General features: G+C 45.6%; 1 protein-coding gene across 8 annotated transcripts in view; it reads right to left on the bottom strand.

Moving 5' to 3' along the window:
- LHPP (phospholysine phosphohistidine inorganic pyrophosphate phosphatase) overlaps positions 1-22,763 on the bottom strand; it is an 84,076-nt gene that overhangs the window by 47,603 nt on the left and 13,710 nt on the right. For 5 of the 8 annotated variants that reach the window (XM_083844580.1, XM_083844578.1, XM_083844581.1 and 2 more), the window contains 3 exons: positions 19,734-19,797; positions 18,457-18,549; positions 10,160-10,251 (listed from right to left, as the gene is read on the bottom strand). In XM_083844580.1, the coding sequence (XP_083700706.1) occupies positions 10,160-10,251; positions 18,457-18,549; positions 19,734-19,797 (249 nt within the window). Of the gene's footprint in view, positions 1-582; positions 727-9,303; positions 9,498-10,159; positions 10,252-17,403; positions 17,453-18,456; positions 18,550-19,733; positions 19,798-22,763 lie in introns of those variants that run through there. The other 3 variants (XM_083844584.1, XM_083844583.1, XM_083844585.1) reach the window with 3 other exon arrangements.

The following is a 22,763-nucleotide window of genomic DNA, read 5'->3' as shown; positions in this document are numbered from 1 at the left end:
GCAGACCTGTAAGCTGGCATCGCCGGGTGCTTTATTTTTAACTCCGGGCAAGTCACATCGTGTCTTCCCAAGGGCACGAAAAGCAGCCACTAGACCAAGCTCAGCAGAGGCAACTTCAAGGGGAGCACTCCCCACACCTTGTTTTTCCATGGTGAAAAGGCCACCTGCCTGCAGCAGAGCCCCCTGCACAGCTCCAGGACCCCACTTTCTGCCTGTGATCACCCCCGGCTGCATGTCCCCATGCCTGAGCACACGGCCCTTCAAGCATCTCCAGAGCACAAAAAACATGCTGGGGCCTAGCCAGCCGCTCGGGTTTGTTGGCTAAACCCACTCTTATCTACCTCGAGGTAGAGCAGAAAATAAGCGGCAGTAAATTAGCCTCCAGGTAAGCCCCAAGCAGTTGCAGGCCAGGCGGCATGGCACCGAAGCACAAATTGCTGCTTGTTTTGTGCTTGCAGGGCGCAGGCACAAGGTGCTGCCCCAGAGCAGCCGCTCCTGCGCCTGTTTACAGCAGCAGCCCCAGACAGAAGGGAGATTAAATTTCAGATACTGAATCACTTGCTTCGAGGGAGTTACATCAGCAGCTCATTTGGCCTGCTTCTCTCTTGTTTGTTTGCTTCTTTCTCTGAAACGAACGCTCTGCTTTGGTTTTCTCGGAGGAGTTCCCCTTCTGCCGCGCTGCTCGCTGGGCTAGTGCAGGGCTCCGCCGACCGGGATGACATTTAGCTACGGGAGGAAAACAGGCAGAGAAGAGGAACCTGCGTTTTAAAAAAGGAAACCTCTAGTGAAACCGCAATTGTGCAGCTGTCCCAGCTCTGCCACTTCTGCAGCACGCTTCAGCAGGCTCGTTAGCATTTTTTTTACAGAAATAAAGCAGTCAGCTATCGGCGTGGTGTTCATCGCTGCTGTCGAGCGCTGAACAAGCTAATACGGCTTGGCATCCTGCAAGTGACAAGTGTTGAGAAACGCTGCTGTGCTCGACCAGCTCCCATGACTGTTCTGCTGAGGAATTTTCCTGCTGCAACGTTACATTGGCACTGAGAAGAGGCCGGGAAAGATAAAAATAAACGCGAGCCCGCTTCCTGTCCCATCTCGTAAGCTGTGCTCGTCAGGCTGGGGTCTAGCAGGAGGTGGAGGTGGGCCTGCCCCCCAGGGGTGCTGCAGGTCCCTGCAGGTCCCGTGGGCCAGGCAGCTCCCCGGGACACCACGGGCGCCTGCAGCAAACCAGGCACCGTGCAGGAGGAACACGCTCACTGGAAACCCTGGAAAGCCCCCGAGCTGCCTCCTTTCGGCCATTCCAGCCACCACCAGCGTTTCCCTCAGCTCACGAGTTAGGTATCTGCAGGGAGGAGAGAAACACAAACTTTTTGTACCAGCAGCTCGCCAGCCTCAAGTTGCCACGGGCTCTGCTGGTACCCGTCACGCAGACACGAGTGCACCCAGCACTGAGCCCTGGGGGACTCCACTAGTGACCGGCCTCCAACTGGATTTGGCTCCATTCACCCCAACTCTTTGGGCCCGGCCATCCAGCCAGTTTTTAACCCAACGAAGCGTACGCCAGTCCAAGCCAAGAGCAGCCAGTTTTTTGAGGAGAATGCTGTGGGAAATGGTGTCAAAAGCCTTACTGAAGTCAAGGTAGACCACATTCACAGCCTTTCCAATATCCACCAAGCGCGCCACTTGGTCATAGAAGGAGATCAGGTTCGTCAAGCAGGACCTGCCCTTCATAAACCCATGCTGACTGGGCCTGATCGCCTGGTTGCCCTGAAGTGCCACGTGATGACACTCCAGATAATCTGCTCCATGAGCTTCCCTGGCACTGAGGTCAAACTAACAGGCCTATAGTTCCCCGGGTCTACCCTCCGACCCTTCTTGTAGATGGGCGTCACGTTTGCTAGCCGCCAGTCGACTGGGACCTCTCCTGATAGCCAGGACTGCCGATAAATGATGGAAAGCAGCTTGGCCAGCTCCTCCACCAGTTCACTCAGTACCCTCGGGTGGATCCCATCCAGCCCCATCGACTTGCGTACATCCAAGTGCTGTAGCAGGTCGCCAACCATTTCCTTGTGGATAGTGAGGGCCACATCCTGCTCCCCATCCCCTTCCACCAGATCAGGGTACTGGGTATCCAGAAAACAACCGGTTTTGCCGCTAAAGACTGAGGCAAAGAAGGCATTAAGCACCTCAGCTTTTTCCTCATCCCTTGTAACTAAGTTTCCCCCCACATCCAGTAAAGGATGGAGATTCTCCTTAGTCCTCCTTTTGGTGTTGATGTATTTGTAAAAACATTTTTTGTTATCTTTAACAGCAGTAGCCAGATTTAGCTCCAGACAAGCTTAGGCCCTTCTACTTTTGTCCCTGCAGAGCCTCGCAACAGCCTTATAGTCCTCGTGAGTGGCCCGCCCTCTTTTCCAAAGATTATAAACCCTCTTTTTTCTCCTAAGCTTGAACCACATCTCTCTGTTCAGCCAGGCCGGTCGTCTTCCGTGCCGGCTCGTCTTTGGGCACATGGGGACAGACCGCTCCTGAGCCATTAAGATTTCCTTCTTGAGGAGTGCCCAGCCTTCCTGGACTCCTCTGCCCTTCAGAACCTCCTCCCAAGGGACTCTGCCAACCAGTGTCCCGAACAGCTCAAAGTCAGCCCTCCGGATGTCCAAGACAGCGGTTTTACTGGTCCCCTTCCTGGCTTCGCCAAGAATAGAGAATTCTACCATTTCGTGGTCACTCTGCCCAAGACAGCTCCCGACCACCACATCTCCCACCAGTCCGTCACTGTTTGTGAACAGAAGGTCTAGCGGGGCACCTCCCCTGGTAGGCTCTCTAACCAGCTGCGTCAGGAAGCTATCTTCCACGCTCTCCAGAAACCTCCTAGACTGCTTTCTCTGGGCTGTGTTGTGCTTCCAGGATATGCCTGGGAAGTTGAAGTCCCCCACGAGAACAAGTGCTGACGATTTCACAACTTCTGCCAGCTGCCTGTAGAACTCCTCATCCATCTCCTCATCCTGGTTCGGCGGTCTGTAACGGACCCCCACCAGGATGCTTGCCTTGTTGGCCTTCCCTCTGATCCTAACCCATAGGGACTCAACCTTATCAGTCCCAGCCTCAAGTTCCACAGCACCAAAACACTCTCCAATATAGAGAGCCGCACCACCACCCCTTCTGTGCTGCCTGTCCCTTCTGAAGAGCCTATAGCCAGACATTGCAGCACTCCAGTCGTGAGAGTGGTCCCACCACATTTCCGTGATAGCAACCAAGTCATAGCCTGCCTGCTGCATGATGGCTTCCAGTTCTTCTTGTTTGTTACCCATGCTGCGTGCATTAGTGTAGATGCACTTCAGTCGGGCCATTGCCTGCTCCCCCGGCCTTGCCATTGTTCCCCCTGGCACAGCTCCAACAGGCCTTATTTCAGCCCCGTCCCCCTTCTTACCCAGTTTAAAGCCCTCTCAGTGAGCCCTGCCAGCTCCTAGGCTAGGATCTGTTTTCCCCTTAGAGATAGGGACCCGTCTGCGGCCATCAGGCCGGGTGCCGAGTAAAGCGCCCCATGGTCAAAAAAAAAAAATTTCTGTGTTGGCACCAGCCTCTGAGCCACGTGTTAATCAGGTGGGCTTTCCGTGTCCACTCGGTACCCCTCCCTGCCACTGCAGGGATGGACGAAAACACCACCTGTACTCCTGCCCCATCCACTAAAGGTCCCAGTCCCCTAAAGTCCCTTTTGATAGCCTTCAGGCTTCTCTCTTCAATATTATCACTGCCAGCCTGGACTATCAAAAGCGGATAGTAGTCAGAGGGGTGAAACAGGTTGGGAAGCTTTCTGGAAACATCCCTGACCCCGGCCCCACGAAGGCAGCAGACTTCCCTATGGGTAGGGTCAGGCCGACAAATAGGGCCCTCTGTTCCCCTGAGAAGGGAGTCGCCTACAACAATTACCCTTCTGTCTTTCTTGGTGGAGGCAGTCTTGAGGCATGGAGTCGACCTCCTCGCCCTAGGTATCCTCCTGGGTAGACTTTCTACCCCATCTTCACCCACCGGTCTCTCAAGCTCTAGGGCCTCAAACCTGTTGTGTACAGGCACCTGGGAAGGTGAGGGCAGTAGGGCGGGCGTCGCCTGCGAGGTTGAGCAGGGACCTGTCTCCATTCCTCCTCAACTCCTAGGTCCCTTCCCTCTGCCTGACAGGGCAGGGGGTCCACCCCCATTTGGGGTGTCTCAGCCCGGTACCTCTCCTTCAGGCCCTGCAGGGAGTCGCCCCACCAGTCTATCTCCCGCTCGCACTCCCTGATAGCCCTCAACCTCTCCACCTCCTCCCTGAGCTCTGCCACCAGGCGGACCAGGCCGTCCACCTGCTCGCACCTCACACACGCGGCGCCTCTGCCTCCCTCAGACGGCAGCGACAGGCTCAGGCACTCCCTGCACCCAGAGCCCTGAACCGCCGCATTTCTGAGCGGGCAGTCAGTCTGGGTGCCTACAGACTTTCTAGAGGGAGCGCTCTGCCTGGTGTACACCACTGCAGCCCAGCTAAGGGTCGACAGCCGTTAGAGGAGTTGTTCGTATGGGCGGGGGGGGGCAACGTTCTGCCCTCCCTTCCCTCCCTGCTCGCCCTGCCCCGCCACCCCCTTCTGACGCGGCCGCCCTGTTTGTTTGCCCGCCCTGTTTGCCCGCCCTGTTTGCCCGCCCTGGTCGCTCCCTAGGGGCCGCTTTTGAACGGCCGGGGAGGGGGCGCTGCTGGCTCAGCAAGCAGCAAGGACTTAAAATCTTCTCCCAGGCCGTTCGTTCCTACAGCACCGGAGCCCGAAACTGTAATTTCTGTCTGGGCTTTATGAATATGCTGGGGAAAATTAAGGCTGCCGTCAGATGAGCGTTAACTACGCTAAAGAACTGCAGCCTTAACTCCAAGCTTCCTCCGCAAAGCTGATTCAAAGATTACAGTAACCCAAGTGTGGTCAAGACGCCGATATACACACGTGAAGCTCCTCACGTGGACAGAACAAACCGTGATTTGAACACGTAATAAGTGGTGACTAAGTCCATGCCTTCGGATTTACTGCAATCAGCTGTCACACCACAGGAGAACCGACTTGCTGACACTAGATGTCAATAAACATTACTTAAGACACTACCATAAATTATAATGCACCATCTATAGTGCAAATACGGGTTGGAAGCCTTTCCATTTAGTACTTGAAACAGGCTTAATTATCAGGGCTGCGAGGCCATCCAAATGCCTCTGGTTCTCTTTCAGCATAAAGGGAGTGCCTCTGTGCGTTAGTTCTCATTACACACGTCTGGTATGCTCCATCAAGACCCATGAAACACGAAGCTAATACATTTGTTCATCTTGGCTGTGGTTAGTAATTCAGGGAACAAGACAGCGAGGGTGGGAGGGATGCTGCTTCTGTTTCAAGATCTTTGCAGAGCAGTAAGATGCGACTGTTCCTTTGCAAAACGTGTCGTGAGCTTTCATTTACTATTACAGGCTGTGACAGCTGTGAATTTATCTCTGGGTGGAAATTTGCTTCTTAGAATCGTTTAATAACTTCACTTAGGAGGTTGTTATAAAGACCCACCCCTGTTTTTCTGAATCCTTAGTCAGTTGATGATGTCAGCCTGAAAGATCTTCCTCTGTCACAACTTCTGTCTTGATCACATCTGGCAAACCAATTTCCTTTAAATCTCTAAAATTCTGTATGTTTTCTTCAATCAGATAAGAGGAACAGCTCACAAGCCACTTACTTAATAAAGTCAGGACAATTATTCTCAGAGGATAATTATAAAGTGGGGAAACCGAGGAAGGGCAACGTGAAGTAACTTGACCCGGTTCTCCCAGAGCACAGCGGCAGAGCTAGCAAGAGATGGCAGCTGTCCCGGGCCCCTTTTATCCCTGCTCTACCTTTTACGTGTAGTATTATGAGAGAGCTCAGGGATGTCGCGCAGGCCAGCAGGGACAGCGGGTACTTCTGCGAACGGTCCTGGCTACCCCGCACACCAGCTATGCGAAGGTGACACCGAGAGACGAACACTGCCACCTCAGGGTTATTTCCGAGTGCACAGCACAAGCTCTGGTACAGTCAAGAAATGCCACTGCAAACTTCTGTCTACAGCCAAACTTACTCCAAACACCTCCACTTTGGTATCAGCATGGAAACCGAAAGAGCACGATCTCTGGATATCCACAGTAACCGCTGCAAAGGCTTTCTTCTGAGTAGAGCTCATTACCTATAAATCAAACCCTGTAAACAACAGCAAGGAGAGAGGTGGAATTCTTCTGCCCTGTCACAAATCAGTCTGATGCACTGACGTATCTGAAGGCTGTTTCTGATTTCATGGGGAGACAGCTGGAAGAGCCTCAAAGTAATTTTTCTCTGCTTTAACTTGCACACTGCAAAGAGGAACAAGAGCATTAAGTGGCGTTGCAGAATCAATAGTTATGGCGGAATTTATTGGTTTGATGTCAAGGCCAATTAACTGCAAGTGGAATTAGCACATACCCTGTGCAGGAAGACGAGTACGTGTTCTGCCCTAGATCAGAAAGGTGTTGGCTACGAAGGTGCTCCACGCAGGTGTGCACGGAAACGTCTCAATTAGCACCACATTTCCCAGCGCTGAAAAACCTAATGCTGTTTTCTCCCGGTACACAGGAGTCCGCAGCACAGACCTGATCTGCACAGCGTGGCAGGAAGGAGTGACTGAGGGTGGTGACACCGACGGACCAGATCCAACGTGCCATATGGATTGTGCATCTAAAAAAGGCTGCATTTGGCTAAGCAAACTACTCACCCCGTGTTGGAGAACCGTGCTGGCTGAGATCAACTCAAAATGCCATCTTACCTCTACACCTTTCCATTACTGTCCTGACTTATGTCAAAAGAGGTTTTATTCCATTATTTACTGCATTTTATGGACTAATGTACTCCATGCCTGGTTTGGCTACTGAGGAAGAGTTCAACACGTAAGTCCTGCTGGAAGATTAGGTGCTTTTGAGGAGAAGGCAAGCACAGATTCAGAAGTGAGATAAAAGGAATTGACTACATTAATTTTACTAAACTTTAAGATCACAAAAAAGTGAGAAAACGGTGTTAATTTTCAGGACCTCTGGTGTAAGGTGGTGTTAAGCTGAATGCTTTTGCACCCGCTTACTCCACACTTGCACCTCACCCTGGGAATAGCCAGCACCAAGTCCTTGCAGAGCCCAGCTCCAGCCAGAAGTGTGAGAGCGCAGGGAAGGAGGCAGCACTACGGCTACGCCAGCTCTCCACGCACACCCCTTCTGCTCCCCTTTTGGACCTCAGCTCATCTGCAAGGCTTTCAGGACAAAGGGGACCTCTTCTCTTAGTTTATTAAGGCCAGCAAGATGCAGAGAGTTACTTTGCAACCTGCAACCTGCACACAAGCACTGCAGTCACTTTGAAATACAACAAACTTTACAGGAAGCCTTGGTGCACGTGTCGTCTTTTGTGCTACGGTGTGTAACCCCTGGTGGGCGGCAGATCTCAAGGATGTTGAAGGCAGCTGCAGTGACTCCTGAGATGAGGAATGCTGCCCCAAATCACCACAGATGACGCTCTGTCAGCCAGGGTCACCGTTTAGATGAGAATGGAGGCGTACAACAGAACCCCTTGGACCTACACAACCACCTGCACAAATTATCCCCAAAATTGTAACTTCCCCATATCCAGCAGCATGTTGTGACATCCTCACTCCTAGAACAATTCCTTGGTGTACTTTATTATTTTTCATTTTATTCTGGAATCAGCTCTGCATGCATTTTGCTGACGTGAGGCACCATTGTAGCGGTGGAAACAAAAACCTACTCGTTGTCGCAGAAGCACAGGAGCAACCCGGCTGAGGTGATCAGCCATGTCCTGAGCTGCAATAACAAAACTCAGGAAATCCCACACCCCAGCACTCAGCAGCTACACGAAAACCTTGAAGCCGTTTTGCCTCACGCTTCTTTTGCAAAAACAGCCTTAGCTACAACCTGTCGTAGTAGCTACTACTGAAGTAAATGTACTAACAGTGCCATCCAGAGGTACTTCAGCGCAGTGCACACCTCTGGGTCAGCAAGAAATACAAGGGAGGACCGATGTACCAATAGCAGACTTAAACCCAGCCACGAAATAATTATATTTTGTGTCATTTTTCATATCAACTTTCATCCAGTTGCTTTTTTTCCAGTCTCTTTCAATACTCACTGTGTCTTTTAATTTCCCACGTATACTAAATCAATCACTCTTAAAAACATATGCATCTCTAGCCTCTAGGAAAAAAAGAAACTATTTTATTTTACTCAAAATTGGTAAGAATAGGACTGGCACCACATGCTCAATTTTGAGAGGCTCACCTGTATTTCATTGCCATACAGTAACATATGATTTTGGATAGCAGCAATCGCACATTGAAACAGGACATTTAACAGTGGAAAACGATCTTTTTTCCCCTACCTATAACAGCTGTGACCTCCTTTCAGATTTTAAACTACGACTCAAGCTTGATATAAGAAAACGCTTTTCAAACATATGATTATATATATTTGTGTGTGTGTGTGTGTATGTTCATGTCTATACATAAAAATGCACGCCAACTGCCTGAAAGCTTTCAGTGCAGCATCACCTGTGGCTTATTTTTACAGTGGGCCACGTATGTCACAGGAGATGTCTGTTGAGCAGCCTAATTTACCTCTGTTTTCAGAGATAGCTCCCTCACTGCTGCTCGTATCTGTGCGACATTAAGACGTGGAGTCACTGAATGCTGTCTGGTGATAGCCATCAAGATCAGAGAAAAACCAAGTGCTGAATCCTAATTCTCTCCTTTAGGCAGTTAATGGGATTACACAGATAAATAACCCCAACAGCACAAACTACATACTTTCTTTCTCCACAATCATTTCCTGGTCCATCAGAATTATTTTATCAACTTACATAAGCTAAAATTGAGAGAGAAAAATCACTTGATAACTAACAAAACTACATTTCAGACAGCCTATGGCAAGCACCATTCCCACTTGCTGCATCCCTCCCAAAAATTGTTCTTTTACAGTCTCAGTATTTGAAAATGAAGAAACACTACAAATATAAATTATGTCAAATTAGAAATGCTGTTACTGAACCGTGCCTACTGCAAAGAGGTATGGTTAAAAGGAGATTTTGAGTGTTATGGAGTCCAAACGTTAAACGTAAGGACCGATGTCTGTATTGCATTTGGAGAGTCACCTTGGGCTGACTTCAAGCCTTATCTTGCCTGAGCAGCAGATAGTGGCTTCATTTTCCATTGGGCACCCCTGGAGCGTGCCCTGTTTATAACTGCACTCAGGTCTGCTGTCAAGAGGTACAAGGAGCAGCTATTGATAGCTCTTTGGTCAATGAACGCACAGGATCACAGAGACACCTGCACAGAGAAGGCTTTGAAAGGCCAAGGTGAGCAAGTCTGCAGAAGCCTGCTCTGTTTAAGACGGGAAGAGGAGAAACAGCTTTCACATTCCAGACTTCTCAGTGCTGAATATGTATCTAGAGAAAATAGGAGACATATGGAGTCCTTCATAAAGCTGTGAGAGATGACCCACAGAGATCACTGAGTAGATGTCTAATTTTACATCTTGACTCTGCTAGAAGTTTCAGACGCATCTGATATCAAGTGTACAACACTTACACACAGTAGTAAAAAAAAAAAAAAAGAAACAAATTAGTTCCACGCACTAAATGTGATGCAAAATTATAGCAGTAATTAAGAGTAAAATATTTCTTGAAAAGATCAAAGAAAACAAACCTCTCCCATCCTGCCATTTTCATACAGAGTCTTTTCTCAAAATGCATTTTGCAAATGAAAATGTCATCATGCACCCAAGCCTAATGGCTGCCCAAGGAAGTAGTTGTTCAGTCAACAAATGGAAGTGTACATTGATGGCAAATGTCTACCACCAACAGGAAAAGATCTGGAAAAGGCGTGGAAAAAAAATCAGGTCTCATGCATTCATTTTGAAGCACTATTCAGAAGGCGTACCAGGTTCCAAACCACACCACCTTTTCTTTTAGAAATGAATGAATTGTACGAAAATTAAGAGCACAGTGTAGTTCGGCAAAAAGGAAAGTGCAAAAATCATTACCTACAGTTATTTCCCCTCTTTCCATGGTTAACCTGGTGGAGCGCAGGGTGTAGAGTGTGCACTGACCTGTACTTCCCTGTCCGCACTTGCACAGCTCTCATCCCGCACTGCTGGGCACCTCCTACATCATTCACAATATCATCTCCAATCATGATGGCCTGTCAAAGCAATGAAATACAGAAAAACTGGTGTCAAGTCAATTTTATTTCTGCCATGCTTCACGTTCCTTTGACATAATAAACAGCTTGATTTGATGTTTAATACTGCCATCAGACAAATTAAACAAGATAATATTGTCATCATATTGATTAGAAGTCATCCTACCTTGACTATAATTCATGCTATGGCTCCTTGAGCAATATACTAGTGCAGTATACATCCGTACAATTTGTAATCCATCACAAAAACCGAAGTGATTTGGCACACAATTCAGACAAAATGTTGAATTTTATAAAGTTATCCCTATTATGTTCCTAGCCACACGTTTATGTTAGCCTTAATGGAAACTGCTTGGAGCATATCTTTTCTAAAAGTTTCATTAAAATTGATATTTTAAAAGCTAGTCAAAAACTTAATCTTGTGATCACTGAAACGTGCAGCCCATTTTCAGGTAGATACAGAAATTTGAGAAGTCTTCTGTGAGCGTAACATCTAATTGATTAATTTTTGCACTGTGGGATACGGTACGTACAGGCACAGCACAGTTTGCGTTACGGTCACCTGAAGTCTATGCAAATCCTAACAAACTCAGCTAAGCAGGTTATCAAAACAGGTAACTGAGAAGAGACCTTCCAGCTGGACTGAGGGGATTTGGCTGCACGTCTGAAAAAAAAAAACGTAGTATGCATGTTCACTTCAGGCTTTGTGTCTTGGTTAAATGAGAGCGTATCAACCAGGGGCTCTCCTTCACAGCTGTGCCTACAAAATTTCAAGTGCTTTCTATCATTCTGCAACAGAAGATATTACTCTTATTCTTCAAATTTAAAAAATGGTTGTGGGTTTTCGTTTCATAATTTCAACAAAAAAGCAGAACATGATCTAAAACTAATAAGAAAAAAAGAATAATAAAATCAGCTTGCAACATCCCAAAGGCACTCCAGGTTACCCTGCAGAGAACAGGGGCAGCACTTAAAACTGGGGGGAACACATCAGCTTTGAAAACACAGAATCTAGTTTATCTATCAAATTTTAATATGGGATTCTTCACCTTTTGTATCAAGGTTGAATTTTGTTTAAAATACATTCATTGGCTGTATTTTCATCTTGCTGAATAGCCTCGTACTACCTAAACTTTACTGCCAGGCTTTCACAACAACAGTACAATGTTAGAAGGAAATTCCTGCCTGAACTTCTCTGCTCCTTCCATACACTTTTGATAACAGATTATTTTCATATTTGCACATCGGACGCATGCAATCACTAAGCGAACTGGTGCTTACTAAAGAAATCGATGTTACATTTTGAGCCTAGGGTCTGTGACTACGGGTCCTCGTCCTGCCTGTGGGCTGGGGAAGGTCTAAAGGGACATACGTAATGGGAGCAGGACTGCCTCGGGTGGCAGCTGGGTTACTGAGCGCAGGACCAGGGGTACGCCACTGGGCACGGACAGAAAGCCATCCTAGCGTTTTTCCATCTGGGGAGAACTGATAAATGGACCGCTGTCAGCGAGGTCATGGGAATGAGGCACACAGCAGGACCAGAGATCGGCTTCCCCAGCAGCAGCAACCTAAAGGGAATTCCGAGTCTTTCCATACAGCTGGCTGCAGCTTTAAGGAAAAAAAACAAACAAAAAAATAGAAAGTCTCTCTTGCATCTTGCAGGCACCATTCCTCTTATTGCTCTGGCTAATACAAAAATCTCTTCTTCACTTGCCTTCACGTGGAAGCACCTCATTTTCACATAGCGTGCAGCCACACAAGAGCACCGGAGAGCCTCGCCTGTGGCAGTGTGCAGGCGCCCGTGCTCTCACCGCTCAGCACTCCGCCGTGGAAAGGAAGGTGGGCGCACAGACACCCCGGGAAGGGGGCTGTCTCGGCAGAACACATGCTCACGCATGAGCAGGGGGAGGTCCATTCTCCCAAAATTTAGGCAGCAAAAAAGCGATGCCACTTACCCCCAGTCCACCTATCTCAAGAGCTTTAAAAACGCTAGGCTCACTTTCCAGATCCAGGGAGGAAATCTCAGGACAGCTCAGCTGTGTACAGGAATACCTGGAACAGCTCCGGCTGATAAAGCACAAATCCTCTTTTGTGTAACACATCGGGTACAGCATGCGGGATTATATATAGCAGTTAGCAGCCCAGTTCATCTTTCCTGCTGTTTTTACATACCGTTCACGTGAGGGATTATCATCACCCTCAGGTGAGGGGATGCAATCGGCCATCCCTGCGAGTCAAGGCTCATTTGTCCGGTTCCACTCCGAAGCAGCTCATTTTGAAATGCTTTATATGTGCACGGTCTGGCTTCATTCTGCCTAGGAGCAACGCTGCTGTGATCACACTTCGAGAGCTCTTTTATGGAGCAAGGAGGTGTAAAGACTCGTGGGAACATGGCTACAGCTCGGGAAAACGTGTCCATAGGGAAAGAGCAGCAGGAGGCTCTGGGACAGGCAGCGCTGCTTTTCTAGCTCCCTGCTCACAAACTGCTTCAGAGCCAGCACGTGATGGAGGGCTCAATCTTTTTCCTCTTCTCATTACTGGACCGTTTTCCTTATCCACTCTGCTCACAGAAATGCAAGTGTTCCTAGTAAGATACCTGATGCAAGATCCCCTGTAGACAGCTCACTTTTCCCTACCACTCCAGCATGAAATGAGGAAAAATGATGCGTTAATTTGAAGTAATTAGTAAATAAAGCACGTATAAACACACAAAGAAAACGTATTAGTGGGAACGATTACATTTCTCAAAACAGCTTGGGGGAAAATAGGTAACAGGAGTTGGCTGGGAGCAGTTTTGCCAGATTTTGTCTGTCCTCCCTCTGCCCTTTTTTTTCCTCCTCTCATCTGTGTATACGTCCTCCGTTTTCAGTTCTGGGTTGCTCTGAAAGCAGGAAAGGGCAGAGCGGGGTGGCTCAGCAGACCCTCCAAAGCCAGAGGGAAGCTTGCTCAGCAGGGCTGTATTTCACCCCGTCCAGACAAGTTTTCCTGCAAGACACCCAGCAGCTCTGCAAGTGCAGCTGCACATGAGCAGCGATGCCTGTCCAGGCCAGCTTGTGGCATACGCATACCAAAATGTACTCCAGCCCCCGGGGATTTCACAGATTTACTATCGGTGAAGGGCAATAATCACTAAAGGAGGAGCAATTATTCCCAAATCATTAAGGATTTAAAAAATCATTGGCAAGAAGATAGAGGTCAAAAGGTGCACTGTCAAGGGAAATAAAAAAAACTCTACCTGTCAAACCTGGGTTTAACTTCCTCTCTGACTGCAATATGGCAAGAAGAGAAAGATATAAAACTGAAAGGTCGTATACCCACCGAAAGCAAGAATGAAAAGATCCCCGTTTGCGTTCACAATTTACATGGGGATCACACCATTAATCTGTGCAATTAGTCTGTGGAAGTTGCTTCTTTTTGATCAGCTACAAAATTACAAAAAGGACAAAAATGTATTGAGATGATCTCTCTGGCTTTAAGAAAATCATCAAAGAATTAAGCCAAATGTAATTTACATTTTTCTTTATCTGCGTAGCTGGTGAGAGACGGTGTGTGTGGTTGTGTGCAAGCGATACATAAAGCACACGTGTGCCAGAGCTGAGGGAAGCCACAGCTACTGAGCCAAACCTAACCCAGATCAGCAGTGATAATGGAGGAGATGAAGACGAGCTCTAAGGATTCAGGGCACAACATGATCCCAACTGGACAAACATCTGCAGAACAGAAATCACCATCCTGGTCAGTGATCCTACTGGAGTCACCACACACCCTGGAGGTGGGGACCGACTCCTCTCACCTGCTAACGCGGACAGCTTCAGAGATGGGTGAATGGGAACCTTTTCTATTTTTTCCTCTGCAAACAGAGTTTTAGTATTCATTAAAAAAAAATCACAGAAACGTGTTTGATCGGAAAAGGAACTATGGAGTAAGAAAAGAGGCAGAAAGACCAGAGTATTCTGTATTACCTAGCTCTGCTTCTGTTGCAGTGCCTTGTTACTGGGAGAAGCTCACATGTGGTACTTTGGAAGCTGAAGCCTATGGAGGATGCAAATGTTACAGTGCACAGAAGGAGGCACGTGAATTTCAGCTGAATATTTAACACAGTGAATGTTCCTAGAGTCAAAAATATTTATGCCTAAGCAGGTTTTTGCTACAGGCTTAACAGCAAAGTTAAAGGTGCCAAGGATGTAAAGAAATAAAGCGCATACGCAAAATCCTGCTTAAAATTAAAGACCTTTTACGCAATGAATATTACACATTTATTTTTCTCCCTGTTCTCCATGGCCCACGTGGCAATCTCCTAGGCTTCAGGATCCCGTATTCCTGTTAGTTATACTTCTATCCAGGAACTACTAGCTGTGCAAACAGCAAACACACGTAAGGCATCGCACGTGGCCTCTGACCCGGCAGAATTTGCACCACAAGGCAGGTGAAACACAGAAATACATGAAACCTCCAGGGCAGATTCCAAAAGCCCCAGGGCCAACCAGGTTTGAATAAGCTTGCAGCAGGATTCAACGCTTGAAACTTCACAGGGCCGCTTAACTCTTCTCTCCGAGATGGAAAATATTCCCCGTCAGCCCCAGAGGCAGGGCAGGGCTGGCCGGCACGGTGGCGGATCCCCGCGGCACGGTGAGGGTGACCTGCCTCTGCTCTCACGCACCACTGACTCCCCCCTGGGACGGGCAGCTGGCCGAAATGGGACCTGGTTAACTACCAGTACTTTATGCACTCGAGTATAACCTGCCATAACTCCCGGTGAAGCTGGACAATTTGCTACAGACAGAACTTTTTATGATTATATAAAAGTACGGGAGCCTTAACGTTATTTAGGTTTTATTGTAAAGCCGTAAAAATCATCCACTGTTACAGCTGCCTTAAAACACATGAATTAGGTGTTTCGGTAACCTTTAAGATGTGTTATTCTTTGTCATATTACTGAATCATAAGACAGGTCTGGTTACCTCTAAGAGGTTTAAATTTCCAATCTATTAAAGTAATACTGGCAATCTGTTATTTCTAGGCCATTGAGGAAAGGTTAAAATGAAAATTGGACTTCAGGGAGTTCCTCCTAGTCTAAGTGCAGGTTGAAAACATCTCAGTAGCAGAAGGTAAAGTCAGGGTCTCGGTAAGAAGCAGTTACCAAGGGAAATGACTGGTGATAACTTTATTGATTAAAGCAGCTTGAGAAATTTAAGATTTGCCACTGTCTAGCATTACTGCGGTGAGACAGCTTTATTAAAAAGCTATTTTTCATTAGAAGTCGGGTAAAAGAAAATTGTAATGTTTTCAGAAGCGCAGCTCATCTAAAATGGTTTAATGATGGTATGGATTAAACGTATTCCACAGGTGGAATAAATTACTGGTAAACATTTTATAAAAGTAAAGGCAAGTAAAGCCACTCCTCATCTTGTCATTACAAACGCAGAGAAGTAAAGCTCATTTGGGAGACAGATTAAAACCTCACACGGTGCACCACTAAGGAACTTACTGAACTGCATATATCGCGTTTTTAGTATTATGTATGACTAACTAACACAACCTGCAAATCCGTCTCGAAAGAACATTAAAGTTACAAGGTCAAGCACTCAAAAGTTACAAAAATACACTACAATTATGGTGGTGTGCTCTTCTGTAATTCGTTCCTCCTACACATATTCTTCATGGGCTAGTTTTTAATTACAGCAGCAAGCCCTGGTTTTCCATCGTCGAGAACACCGACAAGGCACCCGGGGCCATTATGCAGCGGTACCTACTGCAAACCTGCTGGTGAGGTGCGTATGTCCTTTATCTTGATTCTCTGTTTAAGAAAAAATACACCTACAGACTAGACCTGTTGTTAGAAATTGTTGGCATTTCATACTAGAAACTATCTGGGAAGAAAATACCAAGTTAGTCACTAATAGCACTGTGAAAATCTAGCAAACAGCAAGGACTGAATAAATAATAATCTCCGCCGGGGACTATTACTGCTTTTCTGTACTCAAACCGAATCCTCCTGAAGTCAGCGGGAACCACTCCTCAAGGCTCACCCTACGGGAGCATTTTTATACCAGCCTGGTGATGCATTAAATCATCTGCTCAAATTTGGTTCTCTGGGGCAATGAGAAACAAGAAACTCATCGAGAAATGGGGTGTGGTGTTGCAGCCCAGCGTGGAAGCACATCCCTGTGACGGTGTTCTCCCACAGCGGCAGGGGCTGACACGCTGGCAAGGTGGGCAAAACAAAGCTTGAAGACAACTGCACTGTCCTGACTGTGAAAAAGGGAAACTAATGTCACTACGCAGGGCCTCAAGATAGAAAACCCCAGAAGAGCACATCGTTCGTTTCTTATACAAGCAGAAAGAAAACACAAACCTTCACACCTCTGATTTAGAGGCATAAAATCCAAGGGCTGAGCTCTCTGTGTTTTGTTTTGTTTTTTCTTTGTTCTTTTTTTCCAGCTACCTTTTTCTTGAAATGCCATTCAGTTTCTGAAATGGATTTTTTTGGTTTGTTGGTTGGATAAATGGATTGAGTAATTGCTCAATACCTAGGATATTTTGTTCAGCCTGAGCTATCTTGTTACTGGGAAGATATCGACAAGCTGAAGGGAGTGCAGAAAAGAGCACCGCAGCAGGTTAGGGTGCAGAGTGACTGAATCACAAGGAAAGTTGCTGAGAGCTAAACGCAGTTTTAGTACGAGAAAACTACCGTAATGATAAGGAGTCTGGAGAAAATTGGAAGGAGAAAACATCCAGGAAGGAAAGCAGTTATTTTGGTTGTTACCTGGAATAAAACTAGAAGTAAGGATATAGAGTTTCAAAGGGAAGCATCTCGACGAATCTCAGAAAAAGCTGCCTGCTCATAAGATCTACTAGAGCTCGCGAATACTGTCCCTCAGGGACTTAAAGCCCGGTTACTCCTCACTTAAAACCACTCTGCACAAAACACTGATAAACATGGAGCAGGGAGCACTCCTGCATGGGCAAGGAGAGGGATTAGATGGCCCACAAGGTCTTTTCCATCTTCCCATTCAATAATAAAGTAAAACCCAAGCACACAGTGAATTACAGGGCCATAATTTCTTCTCCAGGCTCCACGGACCTACAAGCCACCCAAACTTCACTCCTGTTGTTTATGATGTCACCAAAAGCCTGTGATGGAGTTATTACCTTGTAATTCGCTGTCGTCTGTTAGTCATTTCATACTCATCCTTATGTCCTGTGTGACACAACAACAAATCAATAAAGAGGGCACAACTACAGGGAGGAAAAAAAAAAAAAGGGGGGCGTGCTAAGTAAGCAGGGAGCGTCACACACTCGGTGTGTTTCTGGAAAGCCTGATGAAACCAGTAACAAGAGAAGAGTTTTGGGGTCAGACAGTGCTTTCGTTACTTCTGTCTTTCCCCCTTTAGGAACTATACTAAAAAAAAAAAAAAAAAGTAGCAAGTGTGACACCAAATGAAATAACATTTTGGCTGCAGTTCCACCAGGCTGCAGCCTTCATGGCTCCTGTTACACTGTGAAGCACACCATCTTCCATAATTCCGTGGGAAACCTGACCTTTATTCCCTTGTGCTGGTTTCCTTAGTCTCCAAACAAAGGAATTCTCAACAGAAGTACATGAGCTTCTGAACTACGTGGTTTAGAATGAAGGTGAATAAGAAGGCTCATCACAAGAACACAGAGAAACTACATCAGGGAAAGGAGGATGGAAAACTCTAAAGGAGGTAAAGATACAGATGGTACAAGTCAGAGCAAACAGAGACAGAAGAGAATGAAAAGGGAAACAGGAAATGGTCAAGAAGAAGCCTCAGGACAGCAAAGAAGTTCTGAGGAAAAATGATACCATGCCTTCCAGGAGGGTAGGAAGTACACGCAAGGCAGAAAATATTCAACAGACCCCAACCTGCTACCATTTGTCCTCTTGACTCTCAGTCCTTCACATTATTTGATAGAATGGGTAAAACATTTTTCTTCCCCTCCAAAGCAATCTTTCAGATTTTTTTAATAATTCATAGAAATATCCCGAATATAAGTATTTCTCTGCACCACGTATGACAAACTCTTTTTTTTTCCAGAAGCGTATTTCCACCCACTGTTTACCATGTCCTCAAGGCCACACTCCCCTCAACCTTTTCTGTAACTTTCTGTCAAAGACAGCAAACCAGTGTAGGGGGCATAACTACATGGCACAGCCAACAGTCAGGGCATCAGCAACATTACCTGCTGTGGTGGAACTCCCATTTCTGCTAGGGCTGACTCAAAAAATGCTTTTGCTGGTTTTCCCACTACCTCAGCTTCAACATCACAAGCATACTGGAAAAAAAAAAAGAGAGACAAATAATGCTATATAGATCAGAAAAGGATTTGTTCAACTCCGTAACTCCAGTCAATTGTATAAGAAGTATGTGATTATTGATTTCTGCCCTTAAATAACACAATGGATTAGCAGATGAAGATAGCTATCTGATAGTTTGGATAATAGGAGGGTTCAGTGCTCTCTGTCAGAAGAGAAAGTCATCCTGAAACATCTCAAGTTACAAATCTGTTTCATTCTCCATCATGGCAGCAGCCTTCCTAGTCAGTTCCAGTATCACTGATCTTTGTAAGAGCGTCACTTTTACAGAAATAACAAATATCCTTCACAGGATATGATCAAAAGTATTGGAGTAGTGAGTATTGGCCTTAGAAGATGTGGGGAGTTTATTCAATACTCCTGCATAATTTTAATGGTTCAAGTGACAAACCTGAGTTAAAAAGCTTTATTCTCCTGAACGTAAATATCAGCACTACGCTGAAAAACTTGAATAAATGACATGTTTATAGCTTGTTCCTAGACAACAGGAAGCCTGACCTTCTATGGGAGCCAAAAACTCCCTCCAAAAAAAATCATACTGATCCAAATGTATGTACTGCAAGCACACGTTATATCCACTATCTTCTGTGCTTGTATACTCCCCTACTTTGCTTCCTTCTCCGAATTCACTCTGTATCTACTTTTTAAAAATCTCTCTGCAAGCCTATAAAAAAAGGATAATGATTCTCTCTTTCTCTCACCCTTAGGTTGGCTTATCTATTGGGTTCCAGTTATGCACAGACTTAATCAGGCTTAAAAACAGGACTACACATAAGAATCTTGCTGAATAAGGGCTTTATGCTGTAAACTGTTAAGGGCAAGAGCTGTGTTAAATGCTATGCCAAACATAAACAGTTTTTCTTGGATATCTTGCAGACAATATACCGTGATTTTTCTTTTCTGACTTCTTCTTTCAAGGGCCTCACTTCCAATAAAGATACCATGATGGTAAAAGTTCCCATTTTAAATACAGAAAAAGTGAATAATACAAATCCATCCATCTTTAGAATGCAGCAAATGAGTTTCAGTCTGTGGAAACTTCCTCTACCAAGGTGAGTAATTACAGAAGACGACCCATATTTATACCAGTTACTCTTTAACAAGGTGCACAGAGCGAGTAAGCATAAAGCAAGCTATAAAATACCTCTAATGCCTTCATATATGCTCCAACATCAAGTTTCAGGCCATCAGTTTCTTTATAGTAGCGTCTGGAAATGAAAGTGATAAAGTTCCAATGAAATGAAAGTGTTGGCAGTTAAACACAAAGAAAGTACATTTTATTATTTCTGTGCCTATATAGATGTCCATATGGCTGCAACAAAAAGTCATCATCAGAAGCTTTAATTTAGCACCAGGAATTAAGAAAAGGACAGGCTAAGTACTGTGCAGTGCTGGGGAAAAGATTTCGGACCAGGTGTCCCTCTGGCATCCAGGACACAATTCTACTTATTCAAAGGGATTTCCTCTAGCTTGGATTAGGGATGAATTCGGCCCATCTCCTACTGCACAGAGTACTAGTTTCTCATAAAGGCCAGTAGTTACATCGCTCTTCCTCTGATCAGTGAGAGACCCTTTGGCAGATGCAACGTGAGGGCTGGCACCCACCAGCACCTGTAACGCCTCCTCCAGAAAATTTGGAAGGAGACCCCAGGTAGTTGAGCACCTTTGCTTGTCACAAACCTCCCACACAAGGAAAGCTCTCTTTGCTATCAGGACTAAGAAAGCCCTCAAAATTAAGTTTTGCTCTTTCTAAAAATGTTCCTATTGCCACGAAGCTCCCAAATTAGTTACTATCTTTTTGGTGTTTTTCTGGACTAGCAAATCATGTTAACACAGGTCTTCCAAGCTGTCCTTATCAGAGCAAAGACAGGTTTCTGTATGACAGAAAAGAAAAATGTAGGATGAGCAGTCAGTTAAGATTTTATGCCTTATCTTTCTGCCATTTTCGATTATTCAGCACAGCTTCCCTTTAAAATGACCACTTGACCTTTGCTAGAACAGCCATTAACCTTCTATAGTCTAGCGTAAACAGCTTAATTTTCTGACAGTGGCATGACAGAAGAAATTACAAAGCCAATTCCCACTCTCAGCCCAAAACAGATGCTAAATGTAAATCACTCCATTTTCAGGAGGAGGGCATTCTGCTTCAGTGACTCTGACACTTTCGTTTTCCATAGAATGAACTAAAACTTCAACAGAAATCAACCTGCTTGCTCAAGGTAGACGTGTTGTTAAGGTCCTACCAATTACACTCATTCCATACATGAACAATGAAACTGGCTTGTGTTTTTTTGTTTTGTTTTGTTTTTTGTCTTTCATATGGCCTTTGGCATCAGTGATGCTTCTTAGCTATAAACTGATAAATAATCCAGTTTATAATCTCCGTTCTTCGAGTCTGAAAACTTCTTCAGCATTTGTTGCAGAACTCATGTTCACAGTATCTAAAGGACGGACCATAAAACACGATGTTCACAATGAAAACTGAGCTCAGGAAGCCCGAACACAGGTTATTTCCCATTAAAAAAAAATAATCCTTAAAAAAAATAATAATACTGCTTTAGAACTGTCTACATCAATGAATGACGGAATAAATATTTTTATATGCATGGGGTACAAAGGCATTTTTGCATTGCTCACGCTGCCAATCTTAAACAAAGGTTTATTCTATATTTATCTTTGAAAGACAGTATTATGTGACACAGAACTTGGTTATTTTACATACATTAGCTATTATGGTGTTAGCTCATATCATTGTCTCCTTATCCATCTAACCAAAAAATTGTAAAGATTTTTTCCCCGTGTTACAGGATCAGAGCGTGCAAGTGTGAGGTATGGAAACACATTGGATTTAACTGCTCCTTCCCGCTGTTAAATTCTACCCTGCTGGATCAATAATCCACAGACTAAGAAGGGCTTTCATGCCCATTATGGTCTATTGAACCACTGAAAAAAAAGTCGTTACGGTTTCCTCAAACTAAACACGTGTATTCTTTTTTTAAGCCCATACACTGGTCAACAGATAAGAATAACTCCTCCAAGGCAATGGGGATTTGTCATTATTCAGCACTGCCATTAATAGCCACCTGTTTAAAATCTCAGAATACATCCAACTGAATTGTTTTTACTGAAACACCCAAATCCCCTGACTGGACTTTTCCTGCCTATGAAAACAGGCATTCAAAATTTACTTTTGATGTTCAGGGTATGAATTAAAAATATCTCTGTATATTCAAGCTATCAGAACAACCCATTTGACAGTTGCAAAATCAGATATGCTTTTTATGCAGTCTTCCTCATACCCACCAGCCTAGCCATCTCAGTATATCCTTGGGCTCTCCCCTTAGGTCTTCTCAGCCCCCACACGTTGATCACGGCCAGACGTCCCCCATCTGTACGTCAGTTTGGGTGGAGTTTGTGCACTGCAGCTAATTTCATAAAATGGCAGCGTTTCCGTGTTAGCAGACGAAAACTCTCCTGGCTTATTACTTATGTACAGCAACTCTCAAGCCACCAGCAGAAAATGGCTCCCTCATGTACAATGTTTTCATATACGCAAATCAATCTGCAGGGCACTAGTGCCACCTTTCAGAGACAGCACCTTTAAGTACAATTCACACAGCATGGAGCCATTTACGTCACACAGCCACATCCAGTACCACACCTCAGCTGCTATAAACGTGGGCAGGATTTGAACCCAGAGAAGGAATTCAGGCTCACTGTTGACTGATGGAGAATTTTCTGGGCCACCTGATCCTCTGCGCCATTAGTAACTTCAGATGCTGGAAGGCTAAACTGCATCAGTAATCCAGACTCATCTTAAAAGAAAAAGTTCTCTTCCTAGTGGCTTACAAAACTACTGCTGTTTGACCCTCCCACCACCACCTGCAAACGTGTGGATTGTTTCATTGAGGTCTAGCTCACTCTTGAATGCTGACTTTGAAGGATGGGAGGCTAGAATTTGTTGTCCTTATACAACAGGGTGTCTCCAGGTTCTCTAAAGGCTGCTGCAATTCCTCCTCAGAGCAGCAGCTACAATTCTCATCTTCTGAAACACACCCGCACAACTGCTCGCTCTGTGCAGACTGCAGAAAAATGACCATCAGCAGCTGGACTTCACAGGATGCCCCCTGCAGCACACCAGAGACCTGCAGACGAGTATTTCCTAAGTCAGCTG

This window comes from Anser anser (assembly GCF_964211835.1).
Source record: "Anser anser genome assembly, chromosome: 7".
Lineage (NCBI taxonomy): Eukaryota > Metazoa > Chordata > Aves > Anseriformes > Anatidae > Anser > Anser anser.
Note: the sequence above shows the minus strand (reverse complement) of the source record. Positions and strands in the feature narration are given on the sequence as shown.